The 19,584-nt window shown below is 39.0% G+C and overlaps 1 protein-coding gene across 2 annotated transcripts in view; it reads left to right on the forward strand.

Annotated features, from left to right (window-relative positions):
• Positions 1-19,584, forward strand: part of ABCC4 (ATP binding cassette subfamily C member 4 (PEL blood group)) — a 151,492-nt gene that overhangs the window by 118,459 nt on the left and 13,449 nt on the right. For both annotated transcript variants that reach the window (XM_085215631.1, XM_085215630.1), the window contains 3 exons: positions 496-585; positions 1,057-1,229; positions 9,763-9,868. In XM_085215631.1, coding sequence (XP_085071757.1) covers positions 496-585; positions 1,057-1,229; positions 9,763-9,868 — 369 coding nt within the window. The remainder of the gene's footprint in view (positions 1-495; positions 586-1,056; positions 1,230-9,762; positions 9,869-19,584) is intronic.

The raw sequence follows: 19,584 nt of genomic DNA on the forward strand, positions 1-19,584 counted from the left end.
TGAAATGAAGAGAGGGGAAAAAGAAAAGAACAAAAATGTCATTGGGAGCTCTTTAATTCATCTTTGTTTTATTTAGTGTAAACACGAATTTTAGAAACTACCCAAACATAATTTAGGATTCTGAGCCCATTGACATCAGCAGTTTTTGGTTTTCACTCAGAATACCAGGGTAGCAGTGATTGCATGGAAGTATATATATATAGCTTGTGGCATCTAAACAGTCTCACGTAAATGCCCATTTGAGAACCAATGTAACTGTGTACAGCAATTTACAAATAGACCTACTCTGGTAAATCATCTCCACACAGAACATCTGAATATTTAATTTCTTTTTTCCCTCCTTTTCAGTGTGCTAAGTACTCTTCCATGTTTCATAAAAGGTAGCTTGTTGTAGGATATTTCTGTGTTGTGGGTTAATTTTGACTGTTATTAGCTTACTTATTGTGATAATAAAACCTGTGTTTGTAATAGACTGCTAATTTTACTTGGTTTTAGGAGCCTGTATTGTTCACTGGGACAATGAGGAAAAACTTAGATCCTTTCAATGAATACACTGACGAAGAACTGTGGAATGCCTTGGAAGAGGTGATTTACTAAATCTAATAATGTACATCTGATGTCTACAAGCCAAATTACACTGTTGTGCTTATGTGCATTAGGTTTTAGATGTTTTCCCAAGGTTTGATAAGGGCATAGCTGTTGATGGAAAAAGGTAGACCGTTGTGTCTGTGTTTGTCAGTGTATGTTGTTTGTGCATGTGTGTAGACATGTATATTGTTACATAAGTCTTTTATGAAGAAATTATTCCTTGGGATGATGTTTTGGTTACATCTTGATTCATATCTTAGTTTTAATGAACATTAATAGATTCTTAACAATATGCTTTAATGTTTTTAGAATTCTAATAACTGACACTGTGTAATCCAACTTGGCACTTAGTCATTTGTGCCAGAATATAAAAGGTAAATCTTGCATACTTATTACTGTGTCATCAGACATACAATAGCTGATTTGAAAGGGAGTTACTCATCCTACAATATGTTGACATGTCAACAGGTGCAACTGAAAGAGGTTGTGGAAGATCTACCTAATAAAATGGAGACACAGCTCGCAGAATCTGGGTCTAATTTTAGTGTTGGTCAGAGACAGCTGGTGTGTCTTGCCAGAGCAGTTCTAAAAAAAAATCGGATCCTTATCATTGATGAAGCAACAGCAAATGTGGACCCAAGGTACAAACCAAAATGCTGCGTTAAGATGAACTGTTTCTTCTTTTAGTTTGATCACCTGTGCTGTAGAAATGAAATTAAATGCTTTCTATTTCTTGTCGTTTGTATTGCTGTTTTATGTTTTCCACAGTACTATCATAATTTTCTATTCATAGTGGGGCAACTGAGCTTTAGATTCGGAGCAGATGATGTAAACTAGGTATGTGCCCAAAATATCCCTAAATTCAGTGCGTTATGTAGAGTAGGAAGATTAACATTCAAAGTGTATTTCTCCCGCAACCATAGACAAGAACTTAGCTGGAAATGCAGATCAGTGGTGTTAGAATAGCCACGAAACTAAGTTGAGTTCTGTTGATTCTGGGAAGAAATATCTGCTGGAAAAATAATAAATTAATAAATTAGTTCCCCCCCCCCTTCCCCTTCAACCTTCCCCAAAAAAGGTAAAAAGCATGTCTTGTATAACTCAGGCCAGCAGAACTTTCCTGAATTCATTCCTATTTTAACTACATGGTACTGCTAGAAGGACATCTAGCCTCAATAGAAAGAAACTTTCAATGACAACCCTTGTTAAATTGTTCCAATAGCTAAGTACCCCCACTGTTAATTTTTAAACATTTGAAACACTGGTGGAAATATTTTGGAAACAATACTGCAAATGTACTGCATCAATTAGTCTGAACTGAATATATAGTTCCAACAAACTATGGCTTGAGGGGGAACTCAAAGTCCAAAGAGGACAATAACACAGCAAGTCCCTCAAACAGATGCATTAAGGATTTTGTATGTCATCTGGGCGTGACTCATTTTTATAACATCTTCTTAGGGGAGAAGTGGTGCCACTAGGATAGCTTTGCAGTTCAGCTGACAGTGTATTTCTAAAACCTTTAGAGGAGTGCATTCCCTTTCCAGAGGTTCTTTATTTTATTTTGTTTTATTTTACTTCGACATTTTTTTTCTTTTTTGACTATTAGTTTATTTTTGGCTGAGCACTGATAGATTAACTATGATTAATCATAGCTGTGGAAATTTAATACCATCTTACTCATCCTCCCTATTTTGGCATCTAACGTGTGTGTTCTCAACTTGCACTATCCATTTAATTAATCTTGATTAATGTGTGCTGCAATATATATTATAATAAGGTAAATGTTTGTTTGTATCAACTTTACGCATAACAATACAAAGAATAACTTGGAACTTCTACTTTGAATTCAGTTTGCATTACAGTCATTATTACCTTTTTCTTAATGTGTTGCTAAAACTAGAACAAAGTATTTTTCAGCTGTGCAATCTGATAGGATGTTCATCAGGAAATGCTGATTTATGTTGCTTAACTGAGCAGTTAGGGAGGCATTTTTGGAATGTAAAGAAAACCTCCTTGTCTTGTGATGCACAGCCCCCATACCTGGCATGATAAGCGCACACTGTATCAAGCACCTGGAATAGGAAACCATGGGGAATTGCTGCTGGCTGTAGAGATTATACTTCATTTTTTATTTTTCTTGCTCATCATCTTTTTACCTGGACCACTGCTTGCAACTGCACTTCCCTCCAATTCAACCTGAAAGCAAATGTGAGAAGACAGGATTTGAGGTGGAGAAGGAGAGGAGTGGGTGAGATGGCATGAGGTAGTGGAATATGACATTCCTTGGTGCTGAGGAACTTTTCCTCATTGTTCTTCAGCCTGGCTAAGCCATTCGTCCTTGCTGGCCAGTGAAGCTGAGCAAAAGAATAAAGGGAAGGAATTTGGAGTGCATCTTTCTTCTTTCTACATCTTAGAGCCCCCATAAGTACCCTGCATCTTACAGATACCGGGTGTTCTGCATACTGTAGGGGTGGCAGTGCTGTTGTAAGAGAGGGGAGGAGTTTGCTATAAAGAAGGTTCCTTTAAGTCAAACTGCTTGCATGTTGTATGTAATGAATGACAAGTATTGATTTGATTTTATCTTTTTGGTCCTGAAGCCAGAATTCTTATCCTTAAGAATGGAATACTTTTGTAGCAGTTAAGTGATTTGGAATGGTGATTTGAAATCTGGAGCAGAAGAGCTGAAAAATCTTTCTGCTGTCACTTTGGTGGTATATTGAAACAAAATCTGTAGTCTTTGAGACTTGACTTATTTTCAACACCAAGTTCAGTGTACTGAACTTTCTGTGTACTGAATGCACACAGTAGTGTGTGTTAACCTGTGTTTTTACTACTTGTAAATGCAGTCCACTGCCCCATTTTCACATCAATGATTCATTGAATCTGCTTAAAAACGGTCATTGCACACAGTTCAGTTTGTTAGTCAGCTTAACCTTGTAAAATTTAACTTTTTATTACATCTTATTGCTATCTGTACTTGTTTCCCTTTTGGAGAAGTTATCAGCATGTGTGGCCTTCTCCAGGGCCGCTCAGGAATTGTTTAGTGTGAGATATGCTTCCAGGACAATCCCAGGATGACATTAGACTAAAGATAATGACTTATCCAGCATTTCTTTCACAAGCTTGATTGCTTCTCACTCACGTTGCGTTTATACTTGCTCTTTAGATGTCTTTCTTTTTACCCAGTCAGCTTCTGGGTATACTGGGTCTTGAGTTGCAGTGAAGCTTACTGTTAGACCTTTAGCCCACAGTGCCAGTGGGACAATTATAGCACCATTTTTTCATAGAATCGTAGAATGGTTTGGGTTGGAAAAGACCTTCATGATCACTCAGTTCCAACCTCCCTGTCTATAGCAGGGACACCTCCCTCTAGACCCGGTTGCTTAAAGCCCCATCCAGCCTGGCCTTGAATGCTTCCCAGAGAAGGGGCATTCACGACCTTACTGGACAACCTGTTCCAGTGTCTCACCACCCTTGCAATGAAGAATTTTTTCCTAATATTTAGTCTAAGTGGTTTAAAACCATTTCCTCCTGTCCTGTTGCTACATGTCCTCAGCTTTCTTGTAGGCCTCTTCAGGTACTGGAAGACTGCTATATAATCTCCCCAGAGCCTTCTCATCTCTAGGCTGAAGACCCCCAGCTCTCTCAACTTTTCCTCACAGGGGAGGTGCTCCAGTCCTCTAGTCATCTTCATGGCCCTTCTCTGGACCCTCTCCAACAACTCCATGCCATTCTTATGTTGGGGGCTCTAGAACTGGATTCAGTACTCTCACAAGAGCAGAGTAGAGGGACAGAATCTCCTCCCTTGACCTGATGATCGCACTTCTCTTGAAGCAACCCAGTAAATGGTTAGTCGTCTGGGCTAGTTTTCAAATTGCTGGCTCATGTTGAATCTTTCATCAACCAACACCCTCAAATTCTTCTCCTCGGGGCTGCTCTCAAGCCATTCTCCATCCAACCTGTATGCTTGGGATTGCCCCGACCTATATGGAGGGCCTTGTGCTTGGCCTTGTTGAACTTCACGAGGTTGGTATGAGCCCATCTCTTAAGCTTGTCCAGGTTCCTCTGGATGGCATTGCTTCCCTATAGTGTGTTGGCTGTACTTGCTAAGCCTAGTGTTGTCTGCAAACTTGCTAACGGTGCACTCAATCCCACTGTCCATGTCGCCATGTTAAATAGCACCAGTCCCAGCACAGATCCCTGAGGAATGCCATGTGTCACTGCTCTCCACTTGGACATGGAACCATTGACCGCAGCTTTCTGAGTGCAGCTATCTAGCCAATTACTTACCCAGTGAGTCATCCATCCGTCAAATCCATTTTTCTTCAATTTGGCGACCAGGATGTCATGCAGTACAGTGTCAAACTCTTTGCACAAGTCCAGGTAGATGACATCAGTTGCTTTTCCTATATCCACTGATGCTGTAACTCCATCATAAAAGGCTACCAAGTGTGTCAGGTATGACTTGTCCTTGGTGAAGCCATATTAATTACCACCAGTTACCTCATCTTTGTTTTCCATGTGCCTTCGGGAGGATCTGCTCCATGATTTTGTCAGGTACACAGGTGAGACTGTCTGGTCTGTAGTTCCTTGGATCCTTTTTTCTCCTTCTTAAAAATGGGGGTTATATTCCCTCTTTTCCAATCAGTGGGAACTTCACCAAACTGCCATGACCTTTCAAATACAATGGATAACAGCTTGTCAACATCATCTGTCCATTCCCTCAGAACCTGTGGATGTAACTCATTGGGTCCCATGGATTTGTGCACCTTCAGGTTTGCTAGATGATCTTGAACCTGGTCTTCACTTACAGCAGGCAGATCTTCCTTCTCCAAGCTCTTACCTTTGCTTTCTGCAGCCTGGGCAGTGTGGCTAGAGCCTTTGCTGGTGAAGACTGAGGCAAAGAAGTCATTGAGCACTTCAGCCTTCTCCATATCCCTTGTGATCAGGTCTCCAGTGTCCTTTCAGAGAGGGCCCACATCTTCCCTCGCTTTCCTTTTATCACTGATACTCTGTTGAATTTCTTCTCATTCCCCTTTATGTCTCTGGCAGTGACAGCAAGGGCAGGGTTCATTTCTACCCCTGGAAATTCAAAGTGCTTGATATTAGGTGCAGCTCCAGCCTTGCTGAGGGCGGAAGCTGGGGTTAGAGCCATGGTGTATCACTGTAAAGGTGAGAACAAGAGGGTCTCTGCTCCAAAGAAGGCCCAAGAACAGCTGGCCCATTAAAGACAATTCTGGAAAACCCCTCTACTCTGCACTGCTGAGATTTCGCCTGGGGTTCTGTATCTAGATGTGGAGTTCTCGGTACCGAAGAGATGTAGACCTTTGGAGCGCGTTCAGAGGAGGACCACAAAAACAATCCAGGATGGAACGCCACTCCTGTGAGGACAGGCTAAGAGAGCTGGGGATGTTCAGCCTGGAGAAGAAAAGGTTCTGGGGAGACTTGAGAGCAGCCTTTCAGTATCTGAATGGGGGCTATAAGAAAAAGGGACAGATTCTTTATCAGGGTCTTTAAAGATTGGACAATGGTTTCAAACAAAAAGAGAGGATATTTAGATTGAGAATAAGGAAAATGTTTTTTACAGTTTTGCCCAGAGAGGTAGTGGAAACTCCCTCCCTGGAGATGTTCAAGTCAGGCTGACTGGGGCTCTGAGCAACCTGATCTAGCTGTTGATGTCTCTTTTTATTTCAGGGGAGCTGGATTACATGACCCTTAGGGGTTCCTTCCAACTCAAAAGATTCTGTAATTCTAAGCTGTAAGCTGCCATGAGGCCTCCCCTCATCCTCTTCCTCTTTTCTAGTCTGAACAAACCAAGTGACTTCAGTTGTTTCTTGTATGTCTTGTCCTCTGGACCCTTCACTATCTTTGTAGCTCTCCTTTGGGCAGTCTCTAATAGCTTTACATCCTTGTATTGAGGCACCCAAAACTGCACACAGTGCTCAGGGTGAGGCCGCACAGAGCAGAGCAGGACAATCCCTTCCCTCTCCTGGCTGGCATTGCTGGACCTGATGCACCCCTAGGTACTGGTTGGTACTCATGGCCAGTTTTGGCTTCAGGGGCACTCTGCTGATTCAGATTCAAGTTGGCATTAACCAGAACGCTCGGATGCTGTTCTGCAGGGCTACTCTGCAGCCTCTCAAGAATGAGAATTGTTTTCTTAATGGATATGCAATAAGGGATGGGGCTATAAGGAATGCGTGTAATAATGGAATGTATAATAAATGAATGCAGAGGACAGGGATGTTCAAGGATTTTGCATTCTACTGAGATAAGAGTAGGAATAATTTTAGAGTTGAAAATCATTTTGAGCTCTTTTAAAAGTTATTTTTGAAATTTCTGAGCAAACTGCAGTTTTCTGTGCTCCTTACTTACTTTATAGGAAACCTCACCTTGAGATTGACTATAATGAAAGAAAAAGACTTTCTTTACATTATTTCAGTTAGTATTGAAGTTTTTGTTTCCATTTTGCTATTCATGGTAGGCTATTTTTAACCACTGCCTCTTCCCTACTTAGTGTTATAGTGTGTGGCCTGGTTTTCTCTGTTGAAATAAATAGTGGTCAGATCACTAAGGCATTATTGAGAGGACAGCAAAAAAAATGTGTGCATTAGCAGTGGAATGGTAGCACTGTTACTGCTGCGATCTGATAGAAGTACATGGTAGTGGAGTGTTAAGCAAATTGCTTTTTTAAGGAGGTTGCCATTATGCTTTGTCCTGTCACTAGACACCCTCGAAATGAGCCTGGTTCCATCTTCATTGCACTGTTCCTTCAGGTATTTATAGCAATTGATAAGATCCCCACTCAAGCCTCCCCTTTCTCTATGCTGAACAGTATTATCTCTCTCGGCCTTTCCTTGTAGGAGAGGTGCTCCAGTTGTCTTTGTGGTCCTTTGTTAGATTCTTTTCATTATGCTTGTATATGCTTATACTGGGAACCCCAAAACTGAACACAGTGCTCCAGGGATGGCTTTACTAATGCTGAATGGAGAAGGATTTTCCTGAGTCTTTCCTGACTCTTCTTTTAGGAAAGAGTAGCAGAAGGATCAAACTACCAAGAATGTCAGATCTCTCATTTCCTTAATGAGTGTTCTTATTGCTGCTAAACTGTTAGTAGTAAATGGTCAAAGGAGAAGTGTGTCATGCTCCAAACCGGTCCAGTGGTCCAGGTAGCAGTAACAATTTTGGCAGAAACTGAGTTCTTGTCTAAAAGTGCTCTGTCTTGTCCAATTCATGACAGAGCATAAATGTTTCTGTGTCTGTAAGAGGATGACAGTAAGCATGCATGGGAATTCTTACTTAACTGTTAATAATCCTCCTTCTCTCTCTCATCATCTGTTCTCTCATGAGAAGTGCTCTGTCTTCCTTTGTCATGCTGACTGCTTAAACAGTTTGTAACAGAAGTTGTGTTCAGTCCATCAGACCACAAAATCATACTGTGAACCATGGAAACAATGGTTACACCATTCCTCATGTCATCCTACACTTCCAAAGTTGTCTGTTTCTCCTTTTTGTCGTTAGTGCTTCCTGCCATGGTGGAAACAGAACAGTTCTTTTTTGCTTGTGAGACAGTACCAAATATTTGTCACGTCCAGATGGATTCAATGTACTAGTATCTAGAAAAATAATGATTTGTCAGAGGAAGTTGTGTTGTATTGTATTTAATTTCTGAGTTACTTAGAACAGTTTGAAGAATTAAGGCTTTGCAAGCAACCAGTTGAAGTTAATATGGCCCCTAAATATATTTGTTTATCTAGACATCTTCTGTGCTCTATGTGGAGCATTTATTATTGTCCAATCATTGCACAGAAGTACAGCATTCTGTTTTAATAGGAATCCTGGAAATTAGACTTGTGCCTTCATATGCCTGAATTCTAGGCTGCAACACCCTGGTCTCAGTAACACCGATATTTGGAGCTGTTTATGTCTTCCTTTGATCTTGGATGATAATTTTAATTTCTGTATCTGTGTTCCCACACTGCCTTTTTCTCCAGTGTTGCCACTCAACATCTTTTTTCGTCATCTTTTTGAAGGCTGATGCACAATATATGCACATTCACATGACCTGGCTTTGTGCCCAGGAACCTAGGCTTCTGGTGCATTGTGGGCTGTCAGGTGCCTGTAGAAGGCATTCATCACCTGATGGCTGCCTAATTCAGGTGCTCTTATTCAGATTCCAGCCATGCCTTTCCTCTTTTCATTGACTTTAAGGAGGGTTATGTAGATTTCCAAATTTAAGTCTAACTGCAGTGCTTTAAGTTAGGTGATACCAATGCTTCTTCAGTAGTTTCTTGAATACTATCCAGTTTTATCATTATGACAGACCTTTTGCATTAATATTTGATTATACAACTAAAGAACATTTTAGTGTCTCTTGTATATTTCAGTATATTTCGTTTTCAGGATTCTCAACTTAACTTGTGACAGTTCTCAACATTCACACTGTACTTCAGTGTCTGTGCTCTGGCTTTGTTTTCATTCTTTAAAAGTCACGTGTTTCTACCTGATACCTTTCCTTAGGAGACTAATTCATGGAGTGGATTGAGACTCTTATCTTGATAGCTTTTATGTGTTCCAACTCAGGACTTTCATGATTCTATCCCTTTCCTTGGATTTTGTATCAGTCAACATTTGATTTATAAAGCATGTCATTCTGTATTCAAGTCCTTGAGCTACTGCAGTTATAGCTTTGCTTACCAACCAGCTCTGTAATTTAACCCACTTTTGCAGTTGAAATGAAGAATCTTAGTTATAGGTTGTCTTCATTCATTTACGATGAAGGTTACTTACTTTCACTAACTTTTATTCACAGCTTGCACAAACTAAACCATAAGTATAGTGACCTTTTTTTTGGTATAGAATATCTGTAGGAATACCTCACTCTGCTAAAGGGGATGTCCCTTCTTCTGTAATCACAGCTTGGAAGGCTTGACTCCTGAAATGAAACTTACTGCTCTACTTTCAAGGAGAAATTCTTTTGTCCTGAACCACTAGCAGATAGCTTTTGGGGTATGTTTCATGGTATGCCTCCAGGAAGAAGCACTATAATGACTTCATAAGCACATTTCCTGCCATACAGTCATGTTTGATGAAGTCGTAAAAGTTGCCTGCCATTAAGTTATCCCTGCTAAACATCTTACTTTTGTCTGCACTGCTCTTGCTGTGTTTCAGAACAGATGAGTTCATTCAAAAGACAATCCGTGAAAAGTTTGCTCATTGCACAGTTCTGACCATTGCACACCGCTTGAACACCATTATCGACAGTGACAGAATTATGGTAAGAATTAACAGCTTAATTTTTTTTTTTTTCCTGCAAATTGTTAATTTTGTTTACTCTCCTTACTTTTGATTGAGAAATGGTCAGAAGTTTAAGTTGTAACTTAGGATTTATCTTAGTTATCCTAGGGGCTGTGACAGGCAACTCATGAAACTGTAGTAGTAATGACCTGAAAAGACTGCTTACATTTTCTCACTCTGTGGTTTCCAACCTGCCAGGCACAAACCTATTGCAGGTGAGGTGCAAGAGCAAACTTAAGCAAATGATCTCTGTCGGTACTAGTGAAGACACACCCAAGTGCTCTGGACAGAGTCAGCTGGATTCAGTCAAGTTTATTAATTCAGTCTTGGTGGGCTGAGGAAGGCAGTGCAATATTTAGTGGTGTGGAATGTATGAGAAGGAAGTGGTAGAGGTTCTGGAGCAGGAGATGTTGGTAACAAGGCAGCAACTGCCCTGGGGCAAGGGTGTTGTTTGGAAAACTGGAGTTAGACCGGTGAGGAACTGAACGTGGCCAGCTTTACAAAGCAAGGCTCAAACAGAAAAGATGGAGTATTACCAATCCAGCAGCCTCTGCCATCTTTGTTCCCAACGGAACAGTGGTATATTCCGCTAATGTGAAGCACCACATGGTGCCTGCCCTTTGCACACACGCAAAATGAAAAATACATACTTGCTGATTATTTTCATAAAGGCAGTGGTCTTCCCTCAGCTCTCAGGAGCTCAGTCTGGTTTGTGTGCTTGAAATGATGTTCTATCTGCACTTTTGCAATTTTCTTCAGTAGCAGCGGGAGCCCATTGCAAACATTTTCTTCACAGTCACAGTTAATGGAGTAACTTACTAGTGGGCAAAGCGTGTTTGTGAGTGGAATTCAAATTTAAATGTGCGTCAAACAGAAATTACCCATATCCTCTCAGTGGTAATTTTAAAAAATATTTATGAAACTTTTTTTTTATATTAAAATGAAGTTTGTTAATTCTTTTGGTATTGTTTTGTGTGGTTGTTTTTTCTTTTTTTTTAACTGGATGCCCAGAGCATTTTAAAATCTGAGATTGAGGTACAATGGTTGCCCAAAGTATGCAAAATGAAACAATTGGACCTTCTGAGGTGAATGATGTTCTAAGGAATAGAATGCAGCAGATTGTGAACTGAGTGATTATAGTTTACTTACAAAGAGAGAAACCAGCAGAACTGCCATAATAAGTCATGTAATTGCAAGCATTTAAGGTATAATAAATAAATATTTTCTTCACTGGTGAATACCTCCCCACAAGTCTAATGGATATGTTGGTGTTCTCTACAAGTAAAGTGAACAAAAGACTTGTGAGGAAACAACTGTGACCTAATTAATAGCTGTATGTGTTTGTTAGCTGTCCAAAGGGATTTCTGTGGGTTTTGGTTCATTAACTACCATTAACATGTTATGCACAGAATGTTCTTTCCATGAAGATGTTTTCTTAGTTTTACCTTTTAATATCATGCAGTTGAAATGAAAACTAGATGTTTTTATTTACTATTTTGCTCAAACCATTTGATTAAAATTGGAAGTTACTCCTCAGATTGTTCAGTGTAATTGCAACAGTATAACTATTATATGTTTAGATCCTGTATCTTATTTTTGACCTTCCGTTGTTTCAGTTCAGCCACAATCAAGATCTGACCTTCCTAAAGGTCCACTTTTACATTATCTAGTACAGTGTTTTTGGAATGACTTTAGAGTACATTAAGGAAAAGATTTGCAGGAAGGTCTACGTCTACTTTAGGATCCACAATCATTAGTGACTCCAATGTTTTTCATCTTTTTACATTACTTCATTTGATCCTTTGTATTACTGTAATTCTGGGAGGAAGTAAACGGTGAGAAGTATTAGAAAATGGAGGAAACTGGCACATTGACTCAGTAACAAGCCTGTTTTCTTGACTTCCTTATTCAGAGTTACTGATTCTGCTTCCAAACAAATTGTAAACTTTATATTGTTTTAGGAGTGATCAGAGTTACGGCAGGTGTGCTTTTGTTATATTTTTTAATTACTTGGTTTACTCAGGCATGTAAATCCTAGTGGGAATTTAATGCAATTTTGGAAGAGTAAGAAAAGTCTGTGTGTTAAAAACATAAGGAACAGGATAATCATAGAAAGCAAATATTAAGGAGTTCCATTAACAATAAAAACAGCTTTCACAAAAAAGTAATGTTTTACTTAAATATTTTAAAAAATGAGAAAACTCAGCTAGAGAGAGCTTTCTGTGAATTTTAAAATTTGGTGTCTCAAAATTTTAATGTGTTTTAGTAATTTACGGATTTAACTTTGTGCAGATTCTTTACAAGTATAAAAATGCACAGCTGAATTGCATTGTTATTCCAGTATCAGGTATTATTAAAACTTCTGTTTTTTCTTTCTTGTTTAACTGAGATGTATAGATAAAATACTGCATTCATTTATATGTCATCCCAATCTCTGTTGTCTGTTTTGGTAAGTTTGGTAGAAAATGAATGAAGAAGAACAAAGATGGCACCTCATAGTTTGGAATATTATCAGTTGTCTTTTGGCAAGCAATGAGTAAACTTATTTTTCAAATAAATGTTGAGCAGACCCGTTCAGCTTTCTTGACTTAATTGTAACAGTCCAAACCCATTCCTGAACAAGCATACGTAACTTGAGCTCTCTCCCCATTGAATCATTTAATTTGGAAGGAACCAGAGGAGGTCTCTAGTCCTATTACAGGTCAAATTGTTCAGGGCTTTATCCTGTTGCATCTTGAAAACATCAGAAGATAGAGATTCTGTATGTCTATGGCCATCCTGTCACAGTGTTTAATTATCTGCCAACAAATCTGTATTTTTCCTTATATCCACTTAAAACATCACCTCAGTACGTGGCAAAAGTTCCTTGTTTTCCCACAGTATATCTCACTACAGAGCGTGGCTCTTGTCTTCTGACTAACTTTATTGTAGGTATGAAATTACTCCTGTTGAGTCTCTTAAAGCCATCTGTTCTCCTCAGTGAACAAACTGCTCTGTCAGCCTGTCCTCTCACTGGGCTGATGGCCCAGTGCCCTTATTACCCTGCTGACTATGTTTCAAACTTCAAACCAGAACTTTAAACTTAAACTTTACCCTCATCTTTATTGTTCTGGGTAAAAGACGAAAGGAGCAGCATTGGCAAAACTGTTGCTGGTACTGATAACAAGGGATTAGCCCAGTACAGCCCATTACATCTGTCCATGTTGTTTGTCATCAAGTTCATGCTGAACTGTTCTTTTAGCTTGTCTGCATATAGATCCCCTTGATTGCTATCTTTGTCTTAAGCACATTGACTGCAGTCTTCAGTTTGACATTGTCCACGTGCTTTTGATCTAATTCCATTTAATTGCTAGCTAAACCAGAATTTTCCAAAAAGATAATGTCCATCATTAGAGTTAATCCAAACATTAAAAAGAAAAAAATAAAAATAAAAATAAAAAAGAACAAAATAATTCTGAGAAAGTCATGAGAAAAAGTCAAGTTGGATGAGTATGGAAATAGGAACTGAACGTGAACTGTTGCATGTCTGCTCACACCCATTGTAATAACCGGTTCTATTTTAAAAGAGAAGAAAGCCTACTGGAAGAGGAAAAAAAGGAAGAACAGAATACGTTTTTATACAACTGTAGACAAATCTGGCCTCAGGAGTTGTTTTAATTCTCGTTTGTTCTATTCCCAAAACCATACCTCTGGTTTCATAATCCAGGTCACGCCTTAAGAGTATTTCCATTATATCCATTTTACTGATAAATACACTTTATCAGAACTTCAAACGCATAAAATCGTTGAGGGAAGAGCTGCATTGTGTAATGTGATACTCTCTAACCCAATCACCTCAATGAGTAATCCTGCATTGCACTTGCATAGGACTTTTCATCTGGAAATTGTAACGCTCTTTACAAACATTAATTAATTAAACTTCAAACACCTGGGTGAGATAGGGAAGTATCCATACAATCTTTGGAACCAAAGTTGGAAAGACTTGTTAAGTCAGGCCATCAAATAATACTACCATAAAATTATGATCCAGTGGTTTTCAAACTTTTTTTTTTCCCCCGTGCTGTTCAAGAGTACTATAGGATATTTTCTCACTCATGTTTCCCTCATTAGTTGAAGAATCCAAGTTGTAGCTCCTCCCACCAGATGCCTACAAATACTCATTTTAGCCATTTGATATAAGCAGCCTCCTTTCTCCCTGGCAAAGGGGGGAGGATGGGAGAAATGCTACGGTTTCCTCTCTTCTAGTGGCAAATCCTGTGAAAAGCTCAGTTCAGGCTTGCTCCCCATTCCACATAGCATCCCCACCACCACAACAGCTGCTTCCCTGTCATTTTCTCACCTTACAGTGTGAGGGCCTTTTACCTAAATCACATCTGCAGCTCACCAAACCCAGTCAGGAGCAGCCTGGGGCAGCCAACAGGCACCACTCCCAAGACTTCCAGCGGTATCTTGTAAAATCCGCATCACCCATTCCTCCCCCTCTTTTCTGCTTCCTTGTCCAGGTTGAGAAATACTTTTTAGAAACTGTATTTTTAGAGAGGAGAGAAGCTGAAGCATGCAGAAATTGAGGCTCACCTAGGGAAACAGTGAATCAGTAGCAAATTAAATATGTGCGTCTGGCAGGAATCTGATGCAGTTCTTTGTTCTGGTTGCTGTGCTGTGGTCTTTCGGTAGGAAAGCCTTAAAGTAGTGAAGACTTGTGCATTTTCCAATGACAAGGATATTTCTCCACAGAGACTTTTCATATTAGTGAAATACTTACTTGAAATGAAAGCTCTTTATCAAGCAGAACTTGATCTAGTAATTAAAAATTGTCATTCAAATAGGAAGTTTTTGACAAAGAGAGCCATGGGAAGAGATCTGATTTATTTATGGAAAAACCTGTTGTGGCTATGTACTGAAATGACTTAATGCTCATAGTTAACAGTACAATGTACTTGATAACTGGACCTGAGGTCTTTTTTTGGTCAATAGAAAATGACTTCTTACATCTCTCTGGTACACCTCCCTCATTCAGTTTTTCCCATTTTTCTGACATCGCATTATATTTACCTTGTTGGAACACCTGGGCCTCGTAAATCAGATGCTGTGTTTCATGTATTGTAGACAACTAACCTCAACAGGGCAAATCAGTCCATCAAAATTTGGTGTAAACACCTTGAAAGGACAGAGGGAACTCTGCAGGGAGATTCAAGAAGTTTGCATAGTAACAGGGGAGTAATCTAGAGCTAGACAGAAAATGCCGTGCAGCAGATAAGGGCTGAGTGCTTGTTTCTGGAGTTCTGGTGTCTGACCCAGTATATTGCACATTAGTGTCCTTCAGCCATCCAGCTGGAGATGTGGCAGTTCTGCTAACAGACACTTAAGTAAGCATGCTAGTGATGGCATTGTTGCCCATCGTTAGCATGGAAAGAGAGCATTCTTCCAGAAATTTAAGAAACCTAAGCTCTACATTTTCCTCTCTCTGCCGAGGTTTGAGCACTGTGCTCCCCATTCCCAGGAAGATGCCATGTCCACCAGCATACACAGGGCATTCATATTAAAGCCTCTCTCTTGAAAATACAGGCTTGAGAACACTAGAACTAAAAATCCATCTGTGCTGGAACCAAAGGGACCAAAGTCTCCTGGGTGAAGAAATGTGAAGAAAAGTAAATGAACGTTAGTCATAGAAGAGGATCAGTGTGGAGCACATTAAACTTAATGGTGCTAGCTGAGATGCTTTACATAGGAAATGTGAAAGAGTACTTGGTCTCATGATAGCTGAATATCAGTATCCCACATAAACATTGCTTGTGTATGTGTGTTCTGTACGATGACAGGTAAATTGTCTGCAATTCCAGATTTTCGGGATCTGGGAGATAAAATGTGAAAATTTAGGAAAGATCTTAACGCTTAACTTAGAGGGCTGGTTAAATATTTCAGGAACACTTCAGGAGTTTTAATGCAGTTCCGCCAGACCTTCTGCCAGGTGTAATTAATGCTGATCTACCTGCTTGGCTGTTTACTGTGTTGGAGTCCATATGGACAGTTGATGGTGGGCAGGGGCCCTGGAAATGTCTAGATTTCTCCTTTAATTTGGTAATTAAGGACTTGTGGAATTTCTGGAAGAGCTCAGCACTAGCAAGTGATTTTCAGAAATGATCAATTTTTATTTTAATGGAAACAAAGCCAATTTCCACAATTTCCAGATCCTCTGAAAGTGGGTTAACGTTTTGCAGACAGGAAGGAAAAACAGTTTCTTCGATGCTGTTTTGTGGAATTCAGTAATTCAGTTCAGAAGATATAAACAGTGAATATGTTGTTGTCAAACCTCAGTAAATTATACATCTTTGCTATTAAGAGGATATTATCTTGATGTTTAATCCAAGTTTGCATAAAGTACTGAGCTATGAACCTTATATCAGAGCCACTGTTGTCAATTGAAATGGTGTGTCTGTGATAGTTGAAGTGTCACACTTGGCCTAGCTGTCGCTATAACAAGTCAAAACCCCAATGATCTTGAAGAAGCACTGGGATTGTTGATTCTCTTTGCCATTTTGAAACCATACCTTCCCAAAATGTTGACAACTTTAAGATTGTTCTTAAAAGCTGCTCTAATTTCAAGACAGCTGCCCAACAAGGTTCTTTTTTTGCCTAAATAAAGCAGGTAATTACTGAAGCAATGCTTCAGCTTGGGAGCATTCAAATGAAGAGCTGCATTTGAATTACAGCAGGAAATGAAGCTAATGTCTGATGAACCTTAATCTCTCATTCTGTCAGTCATTTGTGTGTGAATGTATTTTCATCTGTATAAGGACAGAGCAGTCAGATGACATTTCTTTAAAGATGGTGGTATGAAATGCAGACCACACCAGAAATGCTAGCGCATCTTTAGAGTGGTTTTCTGCTCTCTCAGAAATACTGTGTTATTGTTTAGGAGCAAATTAGTGCAGGACATGTTGTCAGCTGATGATTTGAGCAGTGTCTCTGATAAGGTAAAACTGTGTGCATGGCAGCTGAGCCACAAGTTCATTGTCATCAGAAGCAGATAAATCTAGGAGAGATGCAGCTGTATTCTTTAACTTTTTGAAAAGTATAGTGCGTTTGTAACTTATCTGACAATCCTCAAAAGCGTTATTAGAGAGTGGGTTTTCTTAAGCTGAAGCATATCTTCCATCACTTCAGGGCCATGTTTGAGCCATTCTGCAATCCAGATTGAGAAATGTGGCTTTCCAGTGCTGGAAACAGTCATTACTTATTGGCCAAGGAAGAGTTTTGTCAGCATTTAGAGCTTTTGGTAAGAGGTGGCTCTACGGGAAAAGTTGAACTTGCACTGATATGTCGGATAGTTTGAGGTGAGGAGATTTAACAATACAAAAAACATCTACAGTAACTAGTTAACAAATTTCTTTCCTCCAACAAGATATAGAAGTTAATATCAAATGATTATCAATAAAATAAGACTCATTACTACATACGTATTGATATTTTTTCCCCACAACATTCCAACCAGCTTACAGTGGTGTGCAATCAGATGGAGAAAAACAGCAGGAGGGGAGATTTTTAAGCCTCTGCAAGAAGAGCGAAGATAACTCGTGTGTGGAACGACTTACCAGTCATTTTTACGTGCTGAATTTTCTCTAAAAAGAATAAGTTCAGTTTAAAGAAGTCCACTTCTTCTGACTCCAGAACAGTGTCTGAAATTTCCTTTTCTGTGAAACAGGGGAAGTGGGCAAGGGGACGAGTTGAATACCAGAGACCAAGGGCACGCTTAACATTCTTACAATGAAGTTAAACTCTGCTGAGATGAAACATCTGGAAATTCTGAAAAGAATAATTCATATTGTAAGAAGGTGAATGCCCAAGTGTGCTCTGCTTTGTCTGAAGGAAAAACAAGAAGTATACAACTGGCACGTGGTGCATGAAAGTTTCTTTATTTGACACCAGATTCGTCATAGAGTAAGTTATATGTGATTCCTGAAGGAGCTTGGGAAATGCTTAGATTAAAGCTGAAAATTTAATTTAAAAAAAAAAAAAAAAAAGCCAAACGAAGCCCCAACACCAAAAAATCAAGAGCAGAAACAAGAAGAAAAAAAGAAAAATAAAGAAAAACTTCATTTAAAAAAAAAAAACAAAAAAAAACCAAAAAACTTTAAAATGGTTCTCAAATTAGATTTGCGGTCTCAGTGTTCTTCCATTTTTGCAAATCTGTTCAGATAGGATAATATTTATAAATGACTCTTCAGAGAAGTATGTACATGTTTCTGATCTGTTTTGGCAAACTCTGATGAGATGGAAGAGATGGAACGTACTTGCATCTGAACTTAATGCCAGCTGGGGAATGGGCTGTTGACTCTTTCCCACAAAGCCATGTATTGTCTTGTGTAAATATATTTCTTTTAATATGATGTAACCAGAAGCATCTCCTGAATATTCTCCTCTTCCCAGGACTTTATTGAAGATCATCTTGATGTATGCTCTCTGAGGAAAACATTGTTCAAAGTTGTACTCCTAGCAGAGTTTTGAACTTTAATAATTCTGTTGTTTGGTGATGTCTTCTCCAAGTCTAAATTAAATCAGATGTATTCCCTAGGAGATAATTTGCTTGAATTATTTTCCTTTTGAATAGGAAATAAAAACATTTATGATCAACTCCTAAATGTCCCATTTTCCCTCTGGCTTTATGGTGAAGATGAACGTGAATAGGAATACTAGTCATTCCTCAATAATAATTGAAATAGATTTCCATGCCCCCCTCCTTTGTGGCTCAGCACTTCCAACCTTGGGCTTTTCTTTTCTCAGAGTGTTTTATAACTATTGTTCTCTTGTTTTTGTCTGCTTTTGTTGCTGAAAGTTAGAAAATGCAGGATTTAGAATCTTCTTTCTTTCTTCTGTCTATGGATAGCCATAAGTACATGCAATTTGTGACAGCATTTTTAAGGATCCACGCTTTTTTTTCTTTCTGTGGATAATATCAGTATTTAACTATATTAATCCATGCAGAAGACTTTAAACTCACTTACAAAATGAATATTTGTTTTTTAAAAGTTCTGTGCAACCCAACTGTATAAATCGGTTTCAGGAATCATGAGAAAAAGAACTGTCCTAGTTCTGCTGCTTGGGTCTTTTCAGAAATGTGGACCGGTTTCATGGAGTTTTGTTTTCCTTTATTGTCTTGTTCCTCTCATTTCATTGTGAAATGGTTCTCAGATTGCATTTTCGTCATTTTATGGTTTCATTTTTGTCTCTCCTTCCCATCCACCATTGAATGTTAGACAAATCCCAGTATGAAAACAGTCACAGAAATGTATTGAACATCTAAACTAATCTGCAAGTGGAATTCTACGTATGAGTAAGGCTCACTTAAATTATTATGTAAGCCAAATATTTACATACAATGCCTGGGAAATAAATTGTTGGTTCTGTATTTGCTGTGGGTACTCTGGCCTTATACAATTTCTTGATAGCTCAAATACCGAACCCCCCTGCCCAGAATTTGTACATAGAAATCATGGTTAATACTTGAAACTATGAGATTATGTAATGAAAGTGCTGCATAGTTTGTTTTTGAGGGGGGACTCAGGCAGAGTGGAGGTAAATAATCAGGCAGGATAGAGAGGAGGCAGAAATGGACGACCATTTTATAGCCGCCAAATCTTACATAAATTTAGTGCAACAACATTTCTGTGGCATAGGCAAATAGTCCTTCTGCTAAAG

This window comes from Meleagris gallopavo, chromosome 1 (genome assembly GCF_905368555.1).
Source record: "Meleagris gallopavo chromosome 1, MGAL_WU_HG_1.1, whole genome shotgun sequence".
NCBI classification, from domain to species: domain Eukaryota; kingdom Metazoa; phylum Chordata; class Aves; order Galliformes; family Phasianidae; genus Meleagris; species Meleagris gallopavo.